This window comes from Nyctereutes procyonoides, unplaced genomic scaffold (genome assembly GCF_905146905.1).
Source record: "Nyctereutes procyonoides isolate TBG_1078 unplaced genomic scaffold, NYPRO_anot_genome, whole genome shotgun sequence".
Classification (NCBI taxonomy): domain Eukaryota; kingdom Metazoa; phylum Chordata; class Mammalia; order Carnivora; family Canidae; genus Nyctereutes; species Nyctereutes procyonoides.
Genome location: NW_026575126.1, coordinates 35,402,853 through 35,419,791, shown reverse-complemented (window position 1 = coordinate 35,419,791; position 16,939 = coordinate 35,402,853). Strand labels below are relative to the sequence as shown.

Genomic DNA, 16,939 nt, shown 5'->3' with positions numbered 1-16,939 from the left:
ATTACTGTTGCTCCTGCCTTCCTGGCCTGTCTGCTCCACTTTTCCTTCTGAAGCGCAGAATTAGGTAGGAGAGATTTAGGCAGACTTGTGACCTGCTCCATGAACTTCGGGCTGGATGAAAGGACAACTGTGCTGATCTCCAGATTTATAATCAGCCCCATGCCTGGAAACCACTGGGTGGGCAGCACTCAGGGCTGGCTTCGCTAGGGTCATAACCTTGATGGCATTCCTAACAGTGCGTGACAGCTGACCTTGCATCTAGGAGGAGGAAATGTGTGTTCTCTTACGACGGCCGACAACACAGCCTCTCAGAGTTGGGTCCCCTCAGCATCATTTTCCGTAACTGTCGATTGCTTCCCTAAAAGAAGCATCAAACCCAGAGCCACGCTGAGTAAAAGAGAGTCAAGGACAAGAACATACTTGTCAACACAGCTGTTTACATTTGTTTAATGCTTTGGACTCTGCAATGCCTTGTTAACAAGCATTCTCTCCTCTGACCCTCACAACATCCCTGTGAGGTAGGTGGAGCAGTAAGTGGTTTGCCTTTGGCCACACCCTTGTAAGGAGCTGAACAAACCCAGGCTTCAGCTTTCCTGGCTCCCAGGACAATGCACTTTGTGCTGCCTGATTCACAGGCTCTTAGGTCAACCAGATACAAGGGTAACAGAGCACTAACCCAGAAGCCTCCCTGCTCCCTAAGCCTGCAAAGGGCCCCCAGAAATGCTGAGATTGGGGCATCAGGAGCAGGGGTGTCCTCTAGAAGTCAAGACAGGTAAGAGAAGGACAGCATGCTAGCGGTTCAGAGTCAACAGCTGCCACTGCTATTCTCAGTGGAGCCTACGCTTTGTTCCCCACGTCTTCACTTTTGTCAGGTGAAAAGACCTTAGTGATTACTCAGAGGGTGCTCGGGCCCCACTCCCAGAGGACAGCAGCCTCAAGCCATGGCTAGGAAGTGAGCCTCCGACCCCCCTGCCCCTCCCCATTCCGTTACACTCCAGTGGGGCGGGGGGGGGGGGTGAGGGGGGGTGAGGAGTGGCTGACTCAGCCTGCAAGTGCCTAGAGCTCTGGAGCTGAAAGGCCCCAGCACTGTGCAGCTAATGATTATTATTAACTCTGAACAGGCCTTGGCACAGCAGCCAGCTGGCTCGGGGAGGATGCCTAGATCTCCCACAGTGAGGTTTGAAAAACAAGACCCAGAGCAGCCATGCACGGGGGTGGAAGGGTGAGGACAATGAGGAAGAAGGTACAGGCCAGTGTCGGGATGGGCCAGGCAGTCGGCCCCATGGGGTGGCACGGAGAGGAGGAACGGGCCAGCAAGGGACCTGGTAACCGACCTTTGCTGCAGCGTAGCAGCCAAGAAGGTGAGGCTGGAAGACTTCCCCAGACACAGAGCTCCTGCCATTCAACACCAACCCCAGCTCCGGTGGGGCTCAAGGCAAGGAGTGGTTCCGGGAAGATGGGGGGAGGGTCTGAACCCAGGATGATAATCCTGTTACCATTTGGATTTGGTTACAAAAAACATCTACATTTCTAATGTCCTCAAGGTTGAGTTTGAAACATAATCATATTTGGAATCAAGTCTTAGTGAGCCTGATATGCAAATTTGTGCAAATGACATGCATTTTTTTTTTTTTTAATGTGAGAACCCTGGCCTTTTTTTTTTTTTTAAAGGCAAAACAGGCTAACTACTAGCAGCTTTCCCTAGTCAGGGAACAAGGGCAAAGGGGCAGCCATTTGCTCCTTCATCCCAGAGCCTCTGCCTCACTGCTGATGAGCCCAGCTAACATCCCAGATGGGGAGAGACAGGGAGGTGGGGGGAATAGGGCGTAGGGAGGAGGAAACCACACAAGCCAGGGGCGTGTGCAGCAGGCAGCCACCCAGATCCCAGCTGGAGGAAGAGTGCCCTGGCGCCGAGGTCTAATGGTTGTCCAGCTGCTGCCTCAGGATGGGAGGGCAGGTGGTGATGCAGGGAGAGACGCAGAGGAGGGGGGGCGGGAAGTCCCCCCCCCCCCAGGCTGGCCGACCGGGAAGAAGGGCTCCTCCTGGTGACCTGCTCTGTCTACTGCAGTCAGACAGGCTTGGCAGAAGACCACCTGTGCCCCGCTTGTGGCCCTGTGCCCCTGCCCCCCAGGCCTCCCGGTCAGAGAGGTGACAGCTGGGGCCCCCTTCCTCCTGCAGAACATAAATGACGTTCCCCTTCCTCCCAGGGCTGGGAATAGACATCAGCTGGCACAGCCCACGCAAACTGCCGGCTGTCAGCCCGCCGCCCGCCGCGGCCCCCGCACCACCTGGCAGCAGCCAACACCTCCGGCAGGCTGGGCTCTGTGGCGCTGGCTGCCCGGCTCGCAGAAGCTGGTGAACCTCACCCGGACCTGTCACCCTGCTGGAGACAGTGACACTCCCAGCACTGGCTGCGATGGGGGGCGGGGGGGGGGGAGACGGGAGTCCCTGAGCAAAGTGACCCTGGATAAGAATGCCCTTCAGGCAGCCCCAGAAACTACCTCTCCCAAGTTTAGACCACACTGGGTAGCCTGAGAGCGGAGAGGTGACAGTGAGACAGGTGTAATCACCTGCTGAAGAGCAGAGACCCCCTTTACATGCCCCTGGAAGATGCCATCTGACTCAGTGAGATCCACTCAGGAGGATACTTATGTCCTTGCAGTTCCCAGTCCCAGATTGTTAAACTATACCAACATCCTGGTTTCTGAGCCACTCAGAGACGGAGGTCTTAAATCTTAGGAGGACCTAAGACATTGAAATTACTGCCACCTAGGAACACCTGCCCTGCTCCTGGGACCAGGAGTTCCAGCCCCAACTCCCAGGCCTCCCAGAGCTTCCACTGAGCTGTCTACCTGCCTCGACACCAGCTTTCCTGGCGTGGCAGTCTTCAATCCTTGCCACAATCTATGGCGGTGCATCTCCCCAACCAAACCAGTCTGGCATCCAGCTCACCACTGAGGGCAGCTGGGGAACTACCTTCAGTTTGGAACAAGGAAGGGTCTCTGCAGGCAAGAGGGCCCAGCGCTTTTATTTTTTGCCAGCTGGCACCACACTCAGCCCCCTCCTGGGCCAAAGAGCTGAAAAGAGACAGCAACTGAGAAAAGCTTGGCTGAGAAGGGGAACCAGGGAGACTTTGTTTTTCCTCGATCAGAAAAGCCCTACCCCACTTCTTTAGCTTTTATTTTGTTCTAAAAACTTTGGAATACCTCCAAAGAGCTACGTGCTGAGACAAGAGCCCGAGCCTAAGGATGGCTACGAGATGCTCAGGACTACTATGCAACCCAGAACACACGGCAGGGAAAGGCACTGCCCCATGTGCTGCAGTCCTCAAGTCCAGAATCTGAGGTGGGCCGAAGGAAGTTCTCAACTGAGCTGAGAAGCCCTGCCCGGAGCCACAGGCTTGCTGAGACTAACGCCCTTCTGCTCCTTCAAAAGCTTTAAAGTGACTTTAGTGCCTTTATTAAAGTCTTGGAGTTCAAGAGAGCCTCATCTGGGACCCTTCTCTCCACAGTGCCTGACCCCCTGTGCCCTAGGTCCAGGAGCCCAATCAGCAGATTATTCCCGGAGGGCCATGAGGGCAGACCTGTCCCTCCAGAGGGACAGGGGGATAATGAATGTGACAATAACATCCTGAGTCTGCTTAGTGGTCCAGCCCATGGTCCAGAGCGGGAAGAGTGTTCTGTGGCATCCATCCGACAGACACTGAATGTTGGAGATTGTTTAGAAACACTCACCAGCGACACGGATGCGGAAACCGGTCCCAAGACATGTGACTTGCCTAAGGCTGCCCAGTAGAGCCTACAAGAACCATAACCCGTGGTCTCTCTCCATACTCTACCCAAAGTACTACTGCTATTGTTCATGAATTACTGGAACCCAATTGCCCATCAGCCACACAGGCAAGAAATGACTGCGAACACCAACACTACCACCACCCGACACTTCTGTCTCCCAACAAGAGTAGAGGCTTCAGGAGCAAGCCCCCCCATCACCTTCCATGGGCACCCAGCAGATTTCCCCATCGCAGTCACCATCAGCAACAGCAGTTTGGGTTTCTGCAGCCCCTGGCCCAGCTAAGAGGTACAAAAACCCTACCACTTCTGAAGTGGATCCCCTGAAGCGCACCAATGGGAAACTTTAAGTCCAAGGCAAGTGTCCCACCTACATTCAGAGTTTGGAGAAACTCACATTTCCATTTTCTTCTTTGGCAAGTAGGAGCTGGAGATCTGGTGCATGATCACCAGGGCAGGATAGAGGGGCAGTGCCAGGCACAGGTACCAGGCTGTACCTTTGATCTGGGCCTGGAACCACACTGAGTACATGCCCAGGAGCACCGTGACCGTAGCCATCAGGTAGACCACCAGTCCACAAGTCAGATGGTAGAGCTTGAGGCGAGCCACCCTGGACACCCCAGCTGCTCGGGGACAGAGAAGGCAGGACCCGCACAGCGCCTGCCCGCCCGTGGCCAGCAGCGTCACCACCCCCGCCCAGCTGTGCCAGGACGCCAGGTGGGGCAGCTCACTGCGGGCCCTGCTGAGGATGATGAAGCCCAGGCCCAGGGCCGCACAGAGGATGGCTAGGGTTTGTCCCGCCCAGTGGAGTCGGATCCGGGCCTTTCGGGAGCAGAAGAAGAACAGGGAGTGTTCAGGCGAGAAGAGCAGGATGGCCTCGGCCATGCAGAGGCAGAACTGTGAACACAGGAGAGGGCCAGTGAGCACAGGCCCGGCCTGGAGGCCTAGGAGGAGGTCGTGCTTGCACTCCTCCACACTCCTCAGCAGGGAGCCTAAAGAACTCTCCCAGGACCTCCTGCCTCAGGTCAGGGTCAGCGTCTGAGCACAGGCAGGAATGGACAGCTGAGTGAGGTCCTCCTTCAGGCCACAGCCATGCCCACCTCCTCCACAGGCGGGGCTCCCATTTCCTGACCCATGTTAAGCAAATCTTTAGCAAGTGTTAAACTTCCTCCTGAACTTCTGGGGCTGGAGTTGGGGGTGAGGGCAGGTGACTGGACACCACTTCTACTTCCTCCTTTCAGGTCTTAGAGGAGAAGAAACGTCTTCCACGGCCTCCCAACTCCCCTCAGCCACCGGGCACTAACTACAGCCCAGCCTTCCATGTCTCCCAACCATAAGCTGCAGGGGAAGATGGGGCCCTCATCCTCTCCCCCTGGTCTCTGGGCCTTAGGAAGGCTGGATGCTTCCCTAGGGGCATACCAAGCAAATCAGGGGCAGAAAAGAAGCCCAAACTCACCGCCAAGGCCATGAATACAGGGTGCCAGGAGAAAAGACCTAGGAATCAAAGAGAACAGGCTGACAGCCGGGCGCCAGGTTTCTGCCCTGCGGCTGGCGGGAGCCCGAGACTCCGGCTACGGGGAAGATCGGCGCCCTGCTGCCGCCCCAGTCAGCAACTCCGTGCGAAGTGGAGCTGCCAGTGGGGCTTACGGTGAGCAACCAAGGGGGAACCATTCACCAAGTCTGGCCTGGGCTCCCCCTCCCGCAGCTCCAGCTCAGCTCGGCCCTACACTGGCCCTTGGCCTCCTTGTATCCTCCACGAGGGGCTCCGCTTCTGCTGAACCGGTGAGTTCAGGGGGCTCTGCCTCTGCAGCCCAGCACCCACAGCGCCCCTCCAGCTCGCGGGGCCCCGCCCCACCACGCCCTGAGCCCCGCCGGGCCCCTCCAGGGATCGAGGCGCCCGGCCCCGCCCCGGCCCCGCCCCCGGCCGCCCCGCCCCGCGCACTCACTGGTGCCTGGCCGGGACAGCGCGGTCAGGAAGATGGTGAAGCCCAAAGCCACCAGGTGCGCCAAGATCCCACTGCCTCTCCGCAGCCAGAGGCTCAGTCTCGGCTCCCTCGCCGGAGCGGGAACCAGACCCACCTCCAGGGGCTGCATGGCCGGGCGGGCTCCCGCTCCCAGCTGCCGGGGCGCGTCTTCCGGGTTTGCGATCGCGGAGGCGGTGGCGGCGGCGGGAGAGGCCCCTCCCACGGGCGCGGCGGCAGCACGGCGGCCTCGCCCACAGCGCCCCCTGGAGGCTGGGGGGAAAGCGCGCCGGCCCCAGGGCGCCGGGGGCTCCAGGGCGCCGGGCGGCGGCAGGCGGCCCCTACCCCACTGTACCTTCCTGCTCGCGAGGGCTTACGTCTCAAGTAGCCTATGGAAATGACACTTAGGGCAACTGATCCCACCCAAACCCCAATGACCGACTTCGTGCACTGAACCGAGAGTGTGAAACCAGTGCTTGGAACAGTCTTCTAGAAACCCTGAATTTCTCGGCCCACACCCTCCCCCCGCCGTCCCTTCTGTCTTGTAAAGGGGGTAAGTGTCCTCCCTGCCGAAAAGCAAGGAGACTGAAAGGTAAGGACCAGGTCAGAAAATCGTGCTTGTGCCTGGTGAGCTCAGGTTTGGAGAAGAAACCAGCTGGTGCTGGTGAGCTCAGGTTTGGAGGACCCAAGGAGGGAGACAACAGTCTCATCCCCTATCAGCACGCCAGTCGCCAGTGAGAGAAACGGAAGAACTAGGGCACCCCCAGGCCTTCCCACCTCCACACCATCTGCTCAGCCCTGGGGAGCCAGGTGATCCGGAGGGACCAGGACCTCCCACATTCCTGCTGCCTCCCACGCCACAAGTTTTGTAAGCGATCATACCTTTCTCCTTCCTGCCTCCAGAAAGGTGTGGTGCAGCTTAAGGCCTACCTGGGAGGGACTCTCTACCCCTTCCTGAAGAGCAAACCCACAGGCCTGGGACAGAGACCAAAACAGGCTGTCCACGGAAATCATGGACATCCTTAGAGCGGTTACCAACTCCATTCGAGCTCCCCTAGTGGTTGAGAAAACAAAGCTGCTAGTGAGAGGTGGTTAGGGCAACAACAGTGGAAGAGACTGAGGCAATGGGTTCAGAGATGGCACGGAGGCCCAGCGTTGCCAGAGGGCCAGTAAGAAGGCCCAGACTGATGCCCACAGACCCTCAGGGCAGAGACCTGAGAGTAGAGCCAGAGGTGTGCCCCCACCTCCCCACCCGTCAAGTTTCCCTTCCCAGTGGGACCAGGGTCATTTCTAGGATAAAGATTCTCGCGAGCCTTGCTCACACAGAGCCATATGCCTCATCATCCTCTCTGGAGGGAAGACTCCCGCAGGACACAAATCCCAGCCATCCCCACACCATTTAAAAGGACAAAAATATATGAGCATAAGAGACTTCTGCAGGCAGGCGCTGGGAGCTGGAGTCTGGCTGCTTATCATCTTCGCCTCCTGGGGTGCGGATGGGGACAGCAAGGATACTCATTTTATTACATCTTTTCCTTCCTTTTCTATGTTTCTGTTTTTACATTTTCTTTAGCAGCAACAGAACAGGGAGACAGTCTTGAGGTATTTTAAAGAGTTTTTTTTTCTTAAAAAAAATAATATAAAGTTATAAAAAGCGGCAGCAGCCTGGGGCCCGGATCTGGAGGGGAGGAGGTGCTGGCGGCTCCATCGCAGTGGGCAGGCACTTTCTTGTTAATGGGCTTTAGACTGCAGGAAGACAAGAGGCAAGAGACACCATCAGGCTGGGGGCCTACCAGTCCTCCTACCCAGTGGACTGTGTGGGCCATTAGAGCTAAAGCTTGCTTTTCTCCTGGCGGAGCTGATGATGACATCTGGACGAGGGGACAGATGAAGGCCAGCCGAGCAGGGACAGCCTGAGAACATCCGCATGCACATGCGCACACATGTGGGGCACCGTCCGACTTGCTACTCATGCAGGTGCCTGAGGAGCGGGTATGCATCTGGCCCGTGCCTACACCAGAAGAGTATCCATCCCCTTCTCACCATCAGGAAGTCCCTCCAGGATGAGATCATACAGACAGCCCATAGCATGCTGCTCTGGGGCTCCCACCAGAAGAGGCACATAAACCTGGCTCCTGGCTTTACCAGAAACCCTGGAGGACTAGCCTGGCACCTGAAATCCTGGAAGTGGGCACATGTGCAAAGTGGGCACATAGGCATACGTGGACTTGGGTGGTGTCCCTGCCTTTCCAGGCCCTGATGCCCAGAAGCAGAACCAAGGAACAAGAGTGGCCCACCCACCCTGCCGCCCAGCCTATCAGGCCATGGCTCGGGGACCCAAGTTCAACGCCCCTGCCCAAACCTTTCCCATCAGAGTTCATGAAGTCCAACTTCCTTTCCTTCGGGGACAGAGGGAGCTCCAGTTCCTGGTGTGAGGAACAGCCGATTCAAAAAGTGGCCCTTTCATTACAACAGAAGCAGATGTGGGGGCAGAGGAGAGGCAGCCTCTCCGTAGCTCAAGGGAGAGAGAGGGGAGGGCCCATCAAGCAAAAGCTGGGTCACCTTTCAAAGAGCTGACCTACCTCTGCCTAGAGAAGGCGGCCCAGGACTCTCTCCGCTTCCCCTTTCATCCCTTCCCCGCACAAACATTGCCTTAGCACCTTCTCTGTGCCAGGCTCCCACTGTGCGCTCTACCCTCGTCCATCCTCATCTCTCCCTGCCCATGCTCTCCAGGGAGCTGGGCTGGTACCTTCAGTGTGGAACACTTCTCCTCAAAGGCCACGGCAGGACCCGGCTTCTTGCGGCGCACGGGGCAGGCCGCATCGGCAGGGGTGCCGGCCTGGCAGTGCTTCGCCTTCACCGGCCTGCAGTAAGTGGCCAGGTTTTTCCGCTTCTTGGCTACCTCCTCCTCAGAGAGGCAATTGGTTGGCAGGGCCTTGGCTGGGTGTCCAGCCGCTCCCCGGTTGTCCAGCTGAGAAGCCTTGACGGGTGCAGGGGCCTGATGAGGGGAAGCCCGACAGTCCAGCGGCCCTGCCCGCTTCACTCTTGGCCCCACCGTCCCATTAAGCCCCACGCCCAGGGCTGTTTTAGTCTTGGCCGAGAGGCCTCGGCAGCCGGAGGGTTTGCCTTTGCCAGAGGGCTCCAGGATGCAGGTCCGTTTGAAAGTGGTGGGGCCTGGGGATAACTTTCGCTTTCGAGAAGTGGCCTCCGCCTCGGGCCCGTCCTTGCCTTTGGATGACTTGCTAGCCTTCGATGGTGGGAGTTTGCTGAAGGATGGGGACGGTGTGTTGGCAGGCAGTGGTGAGGTGATGGCCTGGCTCCCGCCCGTGCACTCTGCCTGGCTGCAGGCGGCTGCCACACTGGGGGAGCCCGCAGGGTAGCTGGGGACCAGGCTGTCCTTGGCGGGGGACGTGGAGGCTGGGCAGGCAGGTCTGGGGGGTGGGCCTGGGAGGCGGGGGCAGCTGCCCGTAGAGGATGGGCTCAGGGGAGCAGAGAGTGGGGAGCTGACAAGGTGGGATGGAGGTTCGGCCGCCGGTGGGATCTTCCTGCAGCAAAAAGAGCTCCGCTGTGACGCCACCCCGCAAACAAGAGGTCCTCCCCACCAACCTCCGCCTCTCTGCCCCACCTAGAAATGGCCCACAGAGCCCCGGACTTGCTGCCATCTGCTGGGAGACCGTGGAACTGAGGGTCAGGAAGAAAGCACAGCGGGTAGGCAGGAATGGAGCGCTACAGAGACCCATTAAGAACCTCATTTCAAATTTCAGTTTGGCCGTCCCCTATGCCTAGTCACCCAGAAGGTACTGGAAACGATGGGTAAGGGTCGGGATTCCCTCCCCCACCACCCACTCATGCCCTGCCTCAGCCCAGCCTTGGCCTGTCAGCTTCCCACCTCTCCTTCATTCTATCTGGGGTCTTGCCCAAACAGCCAAACCGCATCTCTAGGTGTGTGAGAAGAAGGGCTTCTGAAGCCCACGTATATCCGGGCCCCGGGGGACTAGGGAGGGCGGTTCTGGGCCGGAGAGACTCACTTCCACATGTGAGAGCTGAGGTGCCGCTCCAGCATGGAGCTCAGTGCTGAGCAGAACCGGTCCAGCCGGCGGCTAAACACGTAGCATCCTGGACTCACCAGCCGGCTCCCAAAGGTGCAGAACTAAAGGCAGAAGGAAGGTGCACGGTTAGTGGGGCCTGGGACGCAGGGAGGTCTCCTGTGCAGAGGATCTGACCTCCTCCCCACACTGTGGGCCAGGAGGGCTGGGCCACCCCCCCACCCCAGGTCCCTGCCCCAGGTCCTTACCGCCTGTGGCCGTGGGGGCCGGGTTGCATAATGGCAGTCAGGGGGGAGGTGGAGGTCCTCAGATGTCCCCTCCTCCTCACTCTCCTCGCTGGAGGCCTGGGCCCCACCCCGGGGCAGGGGAAAGGGGAACAGGCCTGGGTCCCCATCACCACCACAGGGGCCTTCATCATCCAACTCACTCTCAGAGGAGGCCCGGGACCTGGAAGGGCCAAAGGGGATGTGAGGGCGATGAGACGGGAGTGGGTCAGGGTGGGGGTGTCCCTGAACCCGCCAAGCTCAAAAAGCCAGGGCAGACACCCTGCTGGGCAGTGAGCCAGAGAGGAAGGAGGATAGGAAGGAAGGGAACCACAGAGCTCACAGAGTAGGAGCCAGAAAGGTCAGGGGCCATGGCTCCCAAGGGATCCTCTCCCCAGCCCCTTCACTTCCCAGGCCCTGCCTCCTGGGGGGCGGGGAGGGGGTGGGAAATCTCCAGATTCGCCTCCTCCAGAGCATCTTCTGAGTTTAACTGCACCCAGCTCTGGTCAGCCCAGTCAATTCTCTCAACCCCCTTCTTGCATCACATATTCCTGTGAGCCTGTCTGTGAGCTGAGCCTGTTTCGGGTCTGCCCCTTGTGTTACAGGCAGAGATGCGTGTGTGTCTCCTTCGGCCAGGCAGGCTCTCCCCGGGCTCCGGCGCAGCCTCTGCACACGAAGGGGCCAGTGAATGAATACGCGGTAGGACTGCCTCACCCAGGACCCTGACCCTTTCAGTTCCCCAGGTATGAGTGTTGGCCTGTGTGAAGCAGCTGGGCACATGGTTTTATCCCGGGTATGGGCACCGGCACCCTATGGAGAGCCTGAGGTACGGTGGTATGCTTGGTGAGGAGCAGCAGTCGCCCACCTCTGCACCATGGCCAGGGGCCCCAGGTGTCACCCCCCCACCCCCCGCCAGCCTGGGGCGGAGTGAGACTCCCTGGACCTCTCTCCCGGGGTCCCGGGTGGCTTGGGGCCAAGTGTCCCCAGGTGGGGGACTGGACCCTGGACGTACCTGGGCAGTGCACAGTACGGGTAGGTCTGCTTGGCACGAGCAGAGAAGGTGCTGCTGGGGGCGGCCGCTGCCACAACCTGGCCTGAGGAGGGGGGCTCCTGGGAGGGGCGCTCAAGAGCCGGCTCCTTGCGCCCTGGGCTCTTCTCTTTGGGAGACTCCCCTTTGCGGGAATTGGCCTTCAGCTCTGCCACTAGCACGTCAAAGTCCTTGGCTCGGCCCTGGACCTCCCGGCGCTGGTGCACCGAGTGGATCTAGAATAGAGCAGGGTGAAGGGTAGGGAGGGTGTGTGAGCCGAGCAGTGTCGCAGGGTCGCAGGGCGGCAGTGCGATCCCCTGGGCAAGCAGAGGGGCGTGTGCATGTGTTCCTGGGTATATTTGCGTGTCTTTGTTTCACACCCACACAGGCCCAGAACCTTCCTTTGGAGTGGAGCAATCTGCCTAAAGCTCCCACACTGGGCCCCCTGGGGGGCACTTCCTCTCCTCTTGCCTCACCTGGAATTTACCCCTAGGCCCTGAGCCAAATCTTGGATAACACTGCAGTTTCTCTCCTTGCCCAGGGCCCGGGTCTCTGCTGTCCCCCTCACTGTGCAGTGGGACTCAGATTACCTTGCAGGTCAGCAGCCGGGTACAGATCTTTTTGGTCTCTGGGTTTATTACCCCACACTGCCTGTTGAGGTCGCACTCCTTCCCTGTGGGGAAAACAGTTCCCGTGACCCCCGAGGCCATTTCCAGGAGGCCCAAGGGAGAAGAACCGGGCCTAAGGCAGAAGAACCTCTGGCCTTCAAGTCCAGGGCTGCAGCCTTCTAGAGAAACTCCTCTGGGTGTCAGACAGAAACTCTCTGCTAGGCACAAGAACCATCCCCGTCCCCGCTCCCAGCCTAGGCACTCTTTCTGGCGAAGACACTCCAAGTCCACAACAGGGCAACGCGTATCAAGAAACAAAAGCAGCCATAGGCATCTGAGATGCCAGGGAAACCATGGAAACCAGCTGTGGGAGGGGTCTGATGCCCTGGATCTAGCTGAGGACAGAGATAAAGGTCAACAGCCCAGGGTGAGAAAGAATACCTTCACCTGCTCGGGCTTAAGGTCCCTTAGCCTTGAGCAGGACACCTGGGCTGGAGAGAAGCTTCCTAGAAAGCAAGGAGTTCAAGTGTATGTCCACGTCAAGCGGTGACCAGGGGCTCCTGTACCCTGGCAACCAGTGATGGCCAGGACCACTCCTTCCTGACCCCCCTCCATCAAGCCCAAGGACTAAGCAGTCCAAAGGGGTCCCCACTCTACCTTCCTGACTCCCAAGACCAGGACTACTCACGGGCCATCTTCCGGTGGGTTTTGTGGGGCAGCCTGGCCCCACCAGGCTCCTTTTCAAGGGGGCTGCCTTCAACCCGGTGACTGGGGCCCTCGCTGGGGGTCATCTCGATGCTTTCTCTCCCAGGAGGTTCTTTAGAAGGGGGTGCCATGGGGGTTTTTCCAGGGGAGTCCTTGGTGAGGCCACCAGGCTGGCTGAGGAAAGCAGAGGGCGGGGCCACCCTGATTCCATGTCCATCAGGCTTCGGGAGACTGGACATCTTCTCCAGATTCACCACAGGCACGAAAAGGCTACACACGGAGAGAGGGTGTGGGCTGGGGGGCAGGGGGGGCTGGGCCTGGGCCCTGGACTCTAGCCCAGAGCCATCTCCTTCCCAGCCCTTGAACTTGGGTGGGCTATAGCAGGGGGGTGCAGAACATGGGGAAAGGGGACCCCATATTCCTTGGAGCACCATGGGGAAGGGAGCTGCAGAGAGAATGGCTGCCTCCTGCTGTGAGCAGCCCCCACTGCCCCATGGCTGCCTCCATTTGTATTAACCCCTCCCTGGGCTAGGGTCAGGGTCAAGGTTGGTCTCAGGGAGTCTCCAGCCTCTCCTTACCAGAGGTTGTCCTTCTGTGTCTTCTCAGGAGGCTGGTGGCCACGGCTCCGGGACCCCTGGCCCTTCTCCCTGGAGGAGGTTTTGGTGGAACCTGGGGCCCTACAAGCTGGGCCCTGCCCATTCACTACATGGCATTTCTGAGAGCTGGCAGGGGCTGGAGGTGGGGGTGGGGCCCGGGCATAAAGCTTGCTGAGGGGCCCATGTCTTCTTTCTGTCACCAGGAGGTGGAGAAAGTAATCAAGGTGAGTGGTATAAAAAAAAAAAAAAAAAAAAAAGGTGAGTGGTATCAACTGGCTCCTCCCTCAACCTCCTAACCCTGGCCACAGACTCACGGTACAAAGTCTGGAATTTCCCAAGCCTAAGATTTTAAATTTGCCCTCTTTCCCCTTGAATGAGCCTTCAAGACTCAAAATTCTAGGACTCACCTTCCTGAACCTCTTAGTTCTTCCACTAATTCCCCTAGATGCTACAACTTTGCTCAAACAAGCACCCTGACCCGCCAGGATCCTCTGAAGCCACCCCCAGGACCTTCTGACCACCCCCAAGGCCTCCCCGCGCTACCCATGTGACCTCCCAACTGACCCTTTCCTCAGAGGCCCATGTTCCACCTTCCCCTGTCCCCTCTGTCTCCTCCCTAGGGCTCGCCTCACCGCAGTGCTTCTGGAAAGCTTGAGGCTTCACCACTTGGCTGCAGTGGTTACACACAACCAAATAGAAGTCGTCATGGGCAGGGCAGTGCCCGAAGATGGACATGTCTGCAATGAAGAAGCCCTCATCACTGGGGCTGGGGATTCCAGGGGTTTCCCTGTAAGGTCAGACAGCACTCCCACCCACCCCGCGTAGAAGACACCTCCCCCTCCCAGCTGACATGACAGGCTTTATGCTGCACGCTCTCAGCTTCTAGAGATTCATCTAAGAAGGGGCTGTTGGGTGAGTGAGCCCAATCACCTATGATTAGGATCTCCCACAACAGGTCACAGGCGGTAGGTGAATGGGCTGACTCAGATCTAGCAAAGTGAGGCTCCCCAGGCCTGCTGCTTCAAGCAGCCACCTCCTGGGATATGCTGGAAGAGAGGAAGGTGGTCCTGTCTGCCCTAGGCCCCAGCTTAATGTGTGTCAACTCCCACCTTCTTTAATGAGGGTCATGGCATCCAACTTCTTCGTGTTTTTGTTACTCTCCTCCAACTCAGCCCCTAGAGGAGAAACACAGCTCAGAAGGAACACCTCCACCCCAGAAGCCCCATCTCCTACCCAAGCAGCGGCGCTGGCAGCAGAGCAGCAGGAGCCCACACTCCCTAACACACTTCTGGTGCTCAGGATCTGGTGCTCAGGACTGCTTACAGTGCCTTTCAGCAGGTCATTCTCAAGTGCCCATTCTTCCTTCACCTGCTACCTCTGGAATGGCCTGACCCCATTAGGAAGGATCCTGTCACCTTTCTTATGGACCCTTCACTCCAAGGTGCGATTCCCAGCTCCACTGCAGACTACTGGGCGATCGTGAATAAATATGATCTCTTTTCTGGGCCCGCTTCCCCATTTAAATGGGAAACGATCCTTAACATATTTTACTACAAATCTCTAAGTCCCTTCTTTGGAGATTTCTCTGATGCATCCTTTCTGCTACTCTGTGCCGTGCCAAATAGGTACCCTCCCAGGTCTCCATCCCCATGAATGCGATTCTGTTCCACCTGGGTTACCCTGGTACTGACAAAGTTACACCCAGCTTCTGAGGTCCTGTGCTGACAGGGTGGTCACAGAGCATCCTGAGAAGAGAAACTGCTGTCTCGGGGCGGGGGGGGGGGTGTCCTCTGGCATCCTCAAAGTCCCTTTGGTCACCTATGCAAGCCCCTCCCCTCCTTAGGAGGGCTCTGGGCAAGGGTTGCCCTTCTACCTCAGTTTCTGGGTTGATGACAAAAACATCTTAGCTGTGCAAAGCAGCTCTTTCCCCCATCCCCCTACCTTACTCCTCTCCCCTCCCTCCTCTATGCCCCCTCCCTGTCCCTTGGAAAAAAAATCAATTCTGAGTCACCAAACCCGTCTGATTCCATTTCCGGTTCTCAAAGCACCCAGACCCTGACAATGGCCCCATCCTTGCCCACCCAGCATGGGGCAGTCCTGGGGTGGCCTGGGCTTCCACCGAGATGTGCTTCTAACACCTACCAACAGATTTGCCCCTTTCTAGGATGAGAAGATCGCTGACAGTCTTACATAATCTCTATATACGAGGGGTAGTGGGTTAGGCATGCAAGAGACAAGGGGCAGCTCCCACTCTGAAGTCCCTTAAAATGCAGTGATGGGCAGAGCTGAGCTGGGAGTCGGATGTCTCAGAGGAGAACAAGTGTCATCAGAGACCGCTCCATGCGGTCTCCTCCTCCACCTCTTCTCACTTGCAAACTTCTTCAGGGCTGTGATGCCTGCTGTCACCCCAAAGGCCACGAGGCCAGGTGCCCCCTGGGGCCCAGGAGACAAAGATCAGCAGAAGGGGCTGTCAGCCCGCTTACCAAAGGCACTCGGGGGCCTAGAGAAGGTGGGGGTCAGGGGAGAGAGCCAAGAGGCAGGGCAAGAGGCCCGGGAGAGGACCGAGGGTTGGAGGTACAGAGGGATGGATGGACGAAAGGAGGGAGGAAGGGAGGATGGATAGATGGATGGACCGACGAACTAAAGCGGAGGGGGCGGGGGTCCAGTAGCACTGCAACCCGCAGGCCCAAACGCCGTAACGGAGCAGGAGGTGCGGGGCAGAAGGCGAAGGAACAAGGGGGGTGGGAGGGGGGCACAGAAGTGGGGTGCGTGGGAAACACGTGGAGAGGACTGTTGCGGACGGGGAAAGCCCTGGGCAGGTGCAGGAGGGGCGGAAGCTAGAAGACAGCAGGCGAAGAGAGAGATAAACGCAAGCAGACGTGGGGGCAGGTACCGGGCACCGGCAGAAGCAGAGGTGGGCAGGGTGGGCTGCGGGCGGTGGGCCGGCGCTAGGACCCGGAGGCGCGAAGGTGATGAGCGGGCGGGCACTAGGACCCGGCGGGTCCTTTGTTTGGGGGGCCGCGGAGCCGGACGGCGGCTCCCGTCGGCGGCTCCCCTCTGCCGGCGGGGGCCCGGAGGGGGGGGAGGGGAGACGGTGATGGGGTCCCCGGACTCGAGGGGGGCTTCACTCACCGTCGGCTGCGGGCAGGTCGGCCCGTTCCACCCACGAGCTCCAGCTCTGTCCCGCGAAGTCATCGAGACTCGGCACCCGCCGCTCCAGAGCGGCCATTGCTGCCGCCGCGCGTTCACGCACCGCCATCACCGCCGCGGACGCGCGCCCGCCCCGGCGCCTCCGCCGCGCGGCCCCCGCCCCCCCGCCCCGCCGCGGGCACGCCTCCCCTCCCCCTCCCCCCGCCAGCTCACGCTCTGCGCAAGCGCGCCACGGCTCGTCGGCCCCTCGCGCTCCCTCTCGTACAGCCTTCTGGGAAGTGTAGTCTTGGGGGGCGCTGTTGCCTACCGAGCTTGCAGCCAGAGCCCCTCCAAAATGAACAACTGCGGGGAGCGAAGAGACCGAAGGCCCGGGACCCCCTCTCTTAACCCTTGTGCACCCACTCTCTGTGCTACCAGCCCGCTCCCGCAAGCTCCCTGCACCCCCAGCCCCAGCCCTCTCTCTGCCCGAGAGCCCCTCTGAGCCGTGCCTCCGCCAGCTGGCTGGCGCCCCTTCCTGGGCTGGCGGTCAAGAAGCGACTTCGCTCCCCCGTAGATCGAATAGGGTAGGTGCAGGGAGGTGGGCGCTGTGAATCAGAAGGGCAAGGGGAGGGAGTCTGTTGGATGTGCTGAAGGACACAAGGGTTGGAGTGGGGGAGGGTCCTCGGCTCCCGTGTTGTGCCTCCTCTGTGGGCCACCCACGGTGCCCTGATGCAGGCTAGAGGGCTGGGGTGGCGTTGTCTGGGTTTGGGAGGACTTAGATGAGCTGATCAGGATCACCTGTCAGGATGACAG

At 59.1% G+C, this 16,939-nt stretch overlaps 2 protein-coding genes across 7 annotated transcripts; both read right to left on the bottom strand.

The window, feature by feature from the left end:
• Nucleotides 1-417: 417 nt before the first annotated feature.
• On the bottom strand, nucleotides 418-7,211 carry LOC129519580 (probable transmembrane reductase CYB561D1). Of its 2 annotated transcripts, none has more exons than XM_055340227.1 (3): nucleotides 5,738-7,211; nucleotides 5,248-5,285; nucleotides 418-4,688 (listed from the first exon to the last, which is right to left on the bottom strand). In XM_055340227.1, the coding sequence occupies exons 1-3, from the start codon at nucleotides 5,883-5,885 to the stop codon at nucleotides 4,185-4,187; spliced, it is 690 nt and encodes a 229-aa protein (XP_055196202.1). In that variant the 5' UTR covers nucleotides 5,886-7,211; the 3' UTR covers nucleotides 418-4,184. The 2 variants fall into 2 exon arrangements, with proteins under 2 accessions (XP_055196202.1, XP_055196203.1); XM_055340228.1 differs by having other exon boundaries at nucleotides 4,577-4,688; nucleotides 5,610-7,211.
• Nucleotides 7,212-7,349: 138 nt separating this feature from the next.
• On the bottom strand, nucleotides 7,350-16,268 carry ATXN7L2 (ataxin 7 like 2). 5 transcript variants are annotated; one of them, XM_055340225.1, is made up of 12 exons: nucleotides 16,130-16,268; nucleotides 14,107-14,172; nucleotides 13,630-13,734; nucleotides 12,980-13,190; nucleotides 12,385-12,671; nucleotides 11,679-11,761; nucleotides 11,074-11,324; nucleotides 10,047-10,245; nucleotides 9,781-9,902; nucleotides 8,502-9,297; nucleotides 8,115-8,178; nucleotides 7,350-7,498 (listed from the first exon to the last, which is right to left on the bottom strand). In XM_055340225.1, exons 1-12 carry the CDS (start codon nucleotides 16,254-16,256, stop codon nucleotides 7,494-7,496), a joined length of 2,316 nt encoding a protein of 771 aa, XP_055196200.1. In that variant the 5' UTR covers nucleotides 16,257-16,268; the 3' UTR covers nucleotides 7,350-7,493. The 5 variants fall into 5 exon arrangements, 4 of the variants coding, with proteins under 4 accessions (XP_055196200.1, XP_055196198.1, XP_055196201.1 ...); XR_008666419.1 differs by having other exon boundaries at nucleotides 8,115-9,297; XM_055340223.1 differs by having other exon boundaries at nucleotides 7,350-8,178.
• Nucleotides 16,269-16,939: the final 671 nt, after the last annotated feature.

Bases quoted from the DNA above. Each gene is read 5' to 3' on its own strand.
- LOC129519580 (XM_055340227.1), bottom strand. From the start codon at position 5,885: ATGCAGCCCCTGGAGGTGGGTCTGGTTCCCGCTCCGGCGAGGGAGCCG. The intron at 5,286-5,737 runs GTGAGTGCGCGG...TTTGATTCCTAG, and splicing joins GCTGTCCCGGCCAGGCACCA to GTCTTTTCTCCTGGCACCCT. The intron at 4,689-5,247 runs GTGAGTTTGGGC...CTGTGTTCACAG, and splicing joins CTGTATTCATGGCCTTGGCG to TTCTGCCTCTGCATGGCCGA.
- ATXN7L2 (XM_055340223.1), bottom strand. From the start codon at position 16,256: ATGGCGGTGCGTGAACGCGCGGCGGCAGCAATGGCCGCTCTGGAGCGG. The intron at 13,735-14,106 runs GTGGGAGTTGAC...TCTTCATTGCAG, and splicing joins CATGACCCTCATTAAAGAAG to ACATGTCCATCTTCGGGCAC. The intron at 13,191-13,629 runs GTGAGGCGAGCC...TCCTGGTGACAG, and splicing joins AGCTTTCCAGAAGCACTGCG to AAAGAAGACATGGGCCCCTC.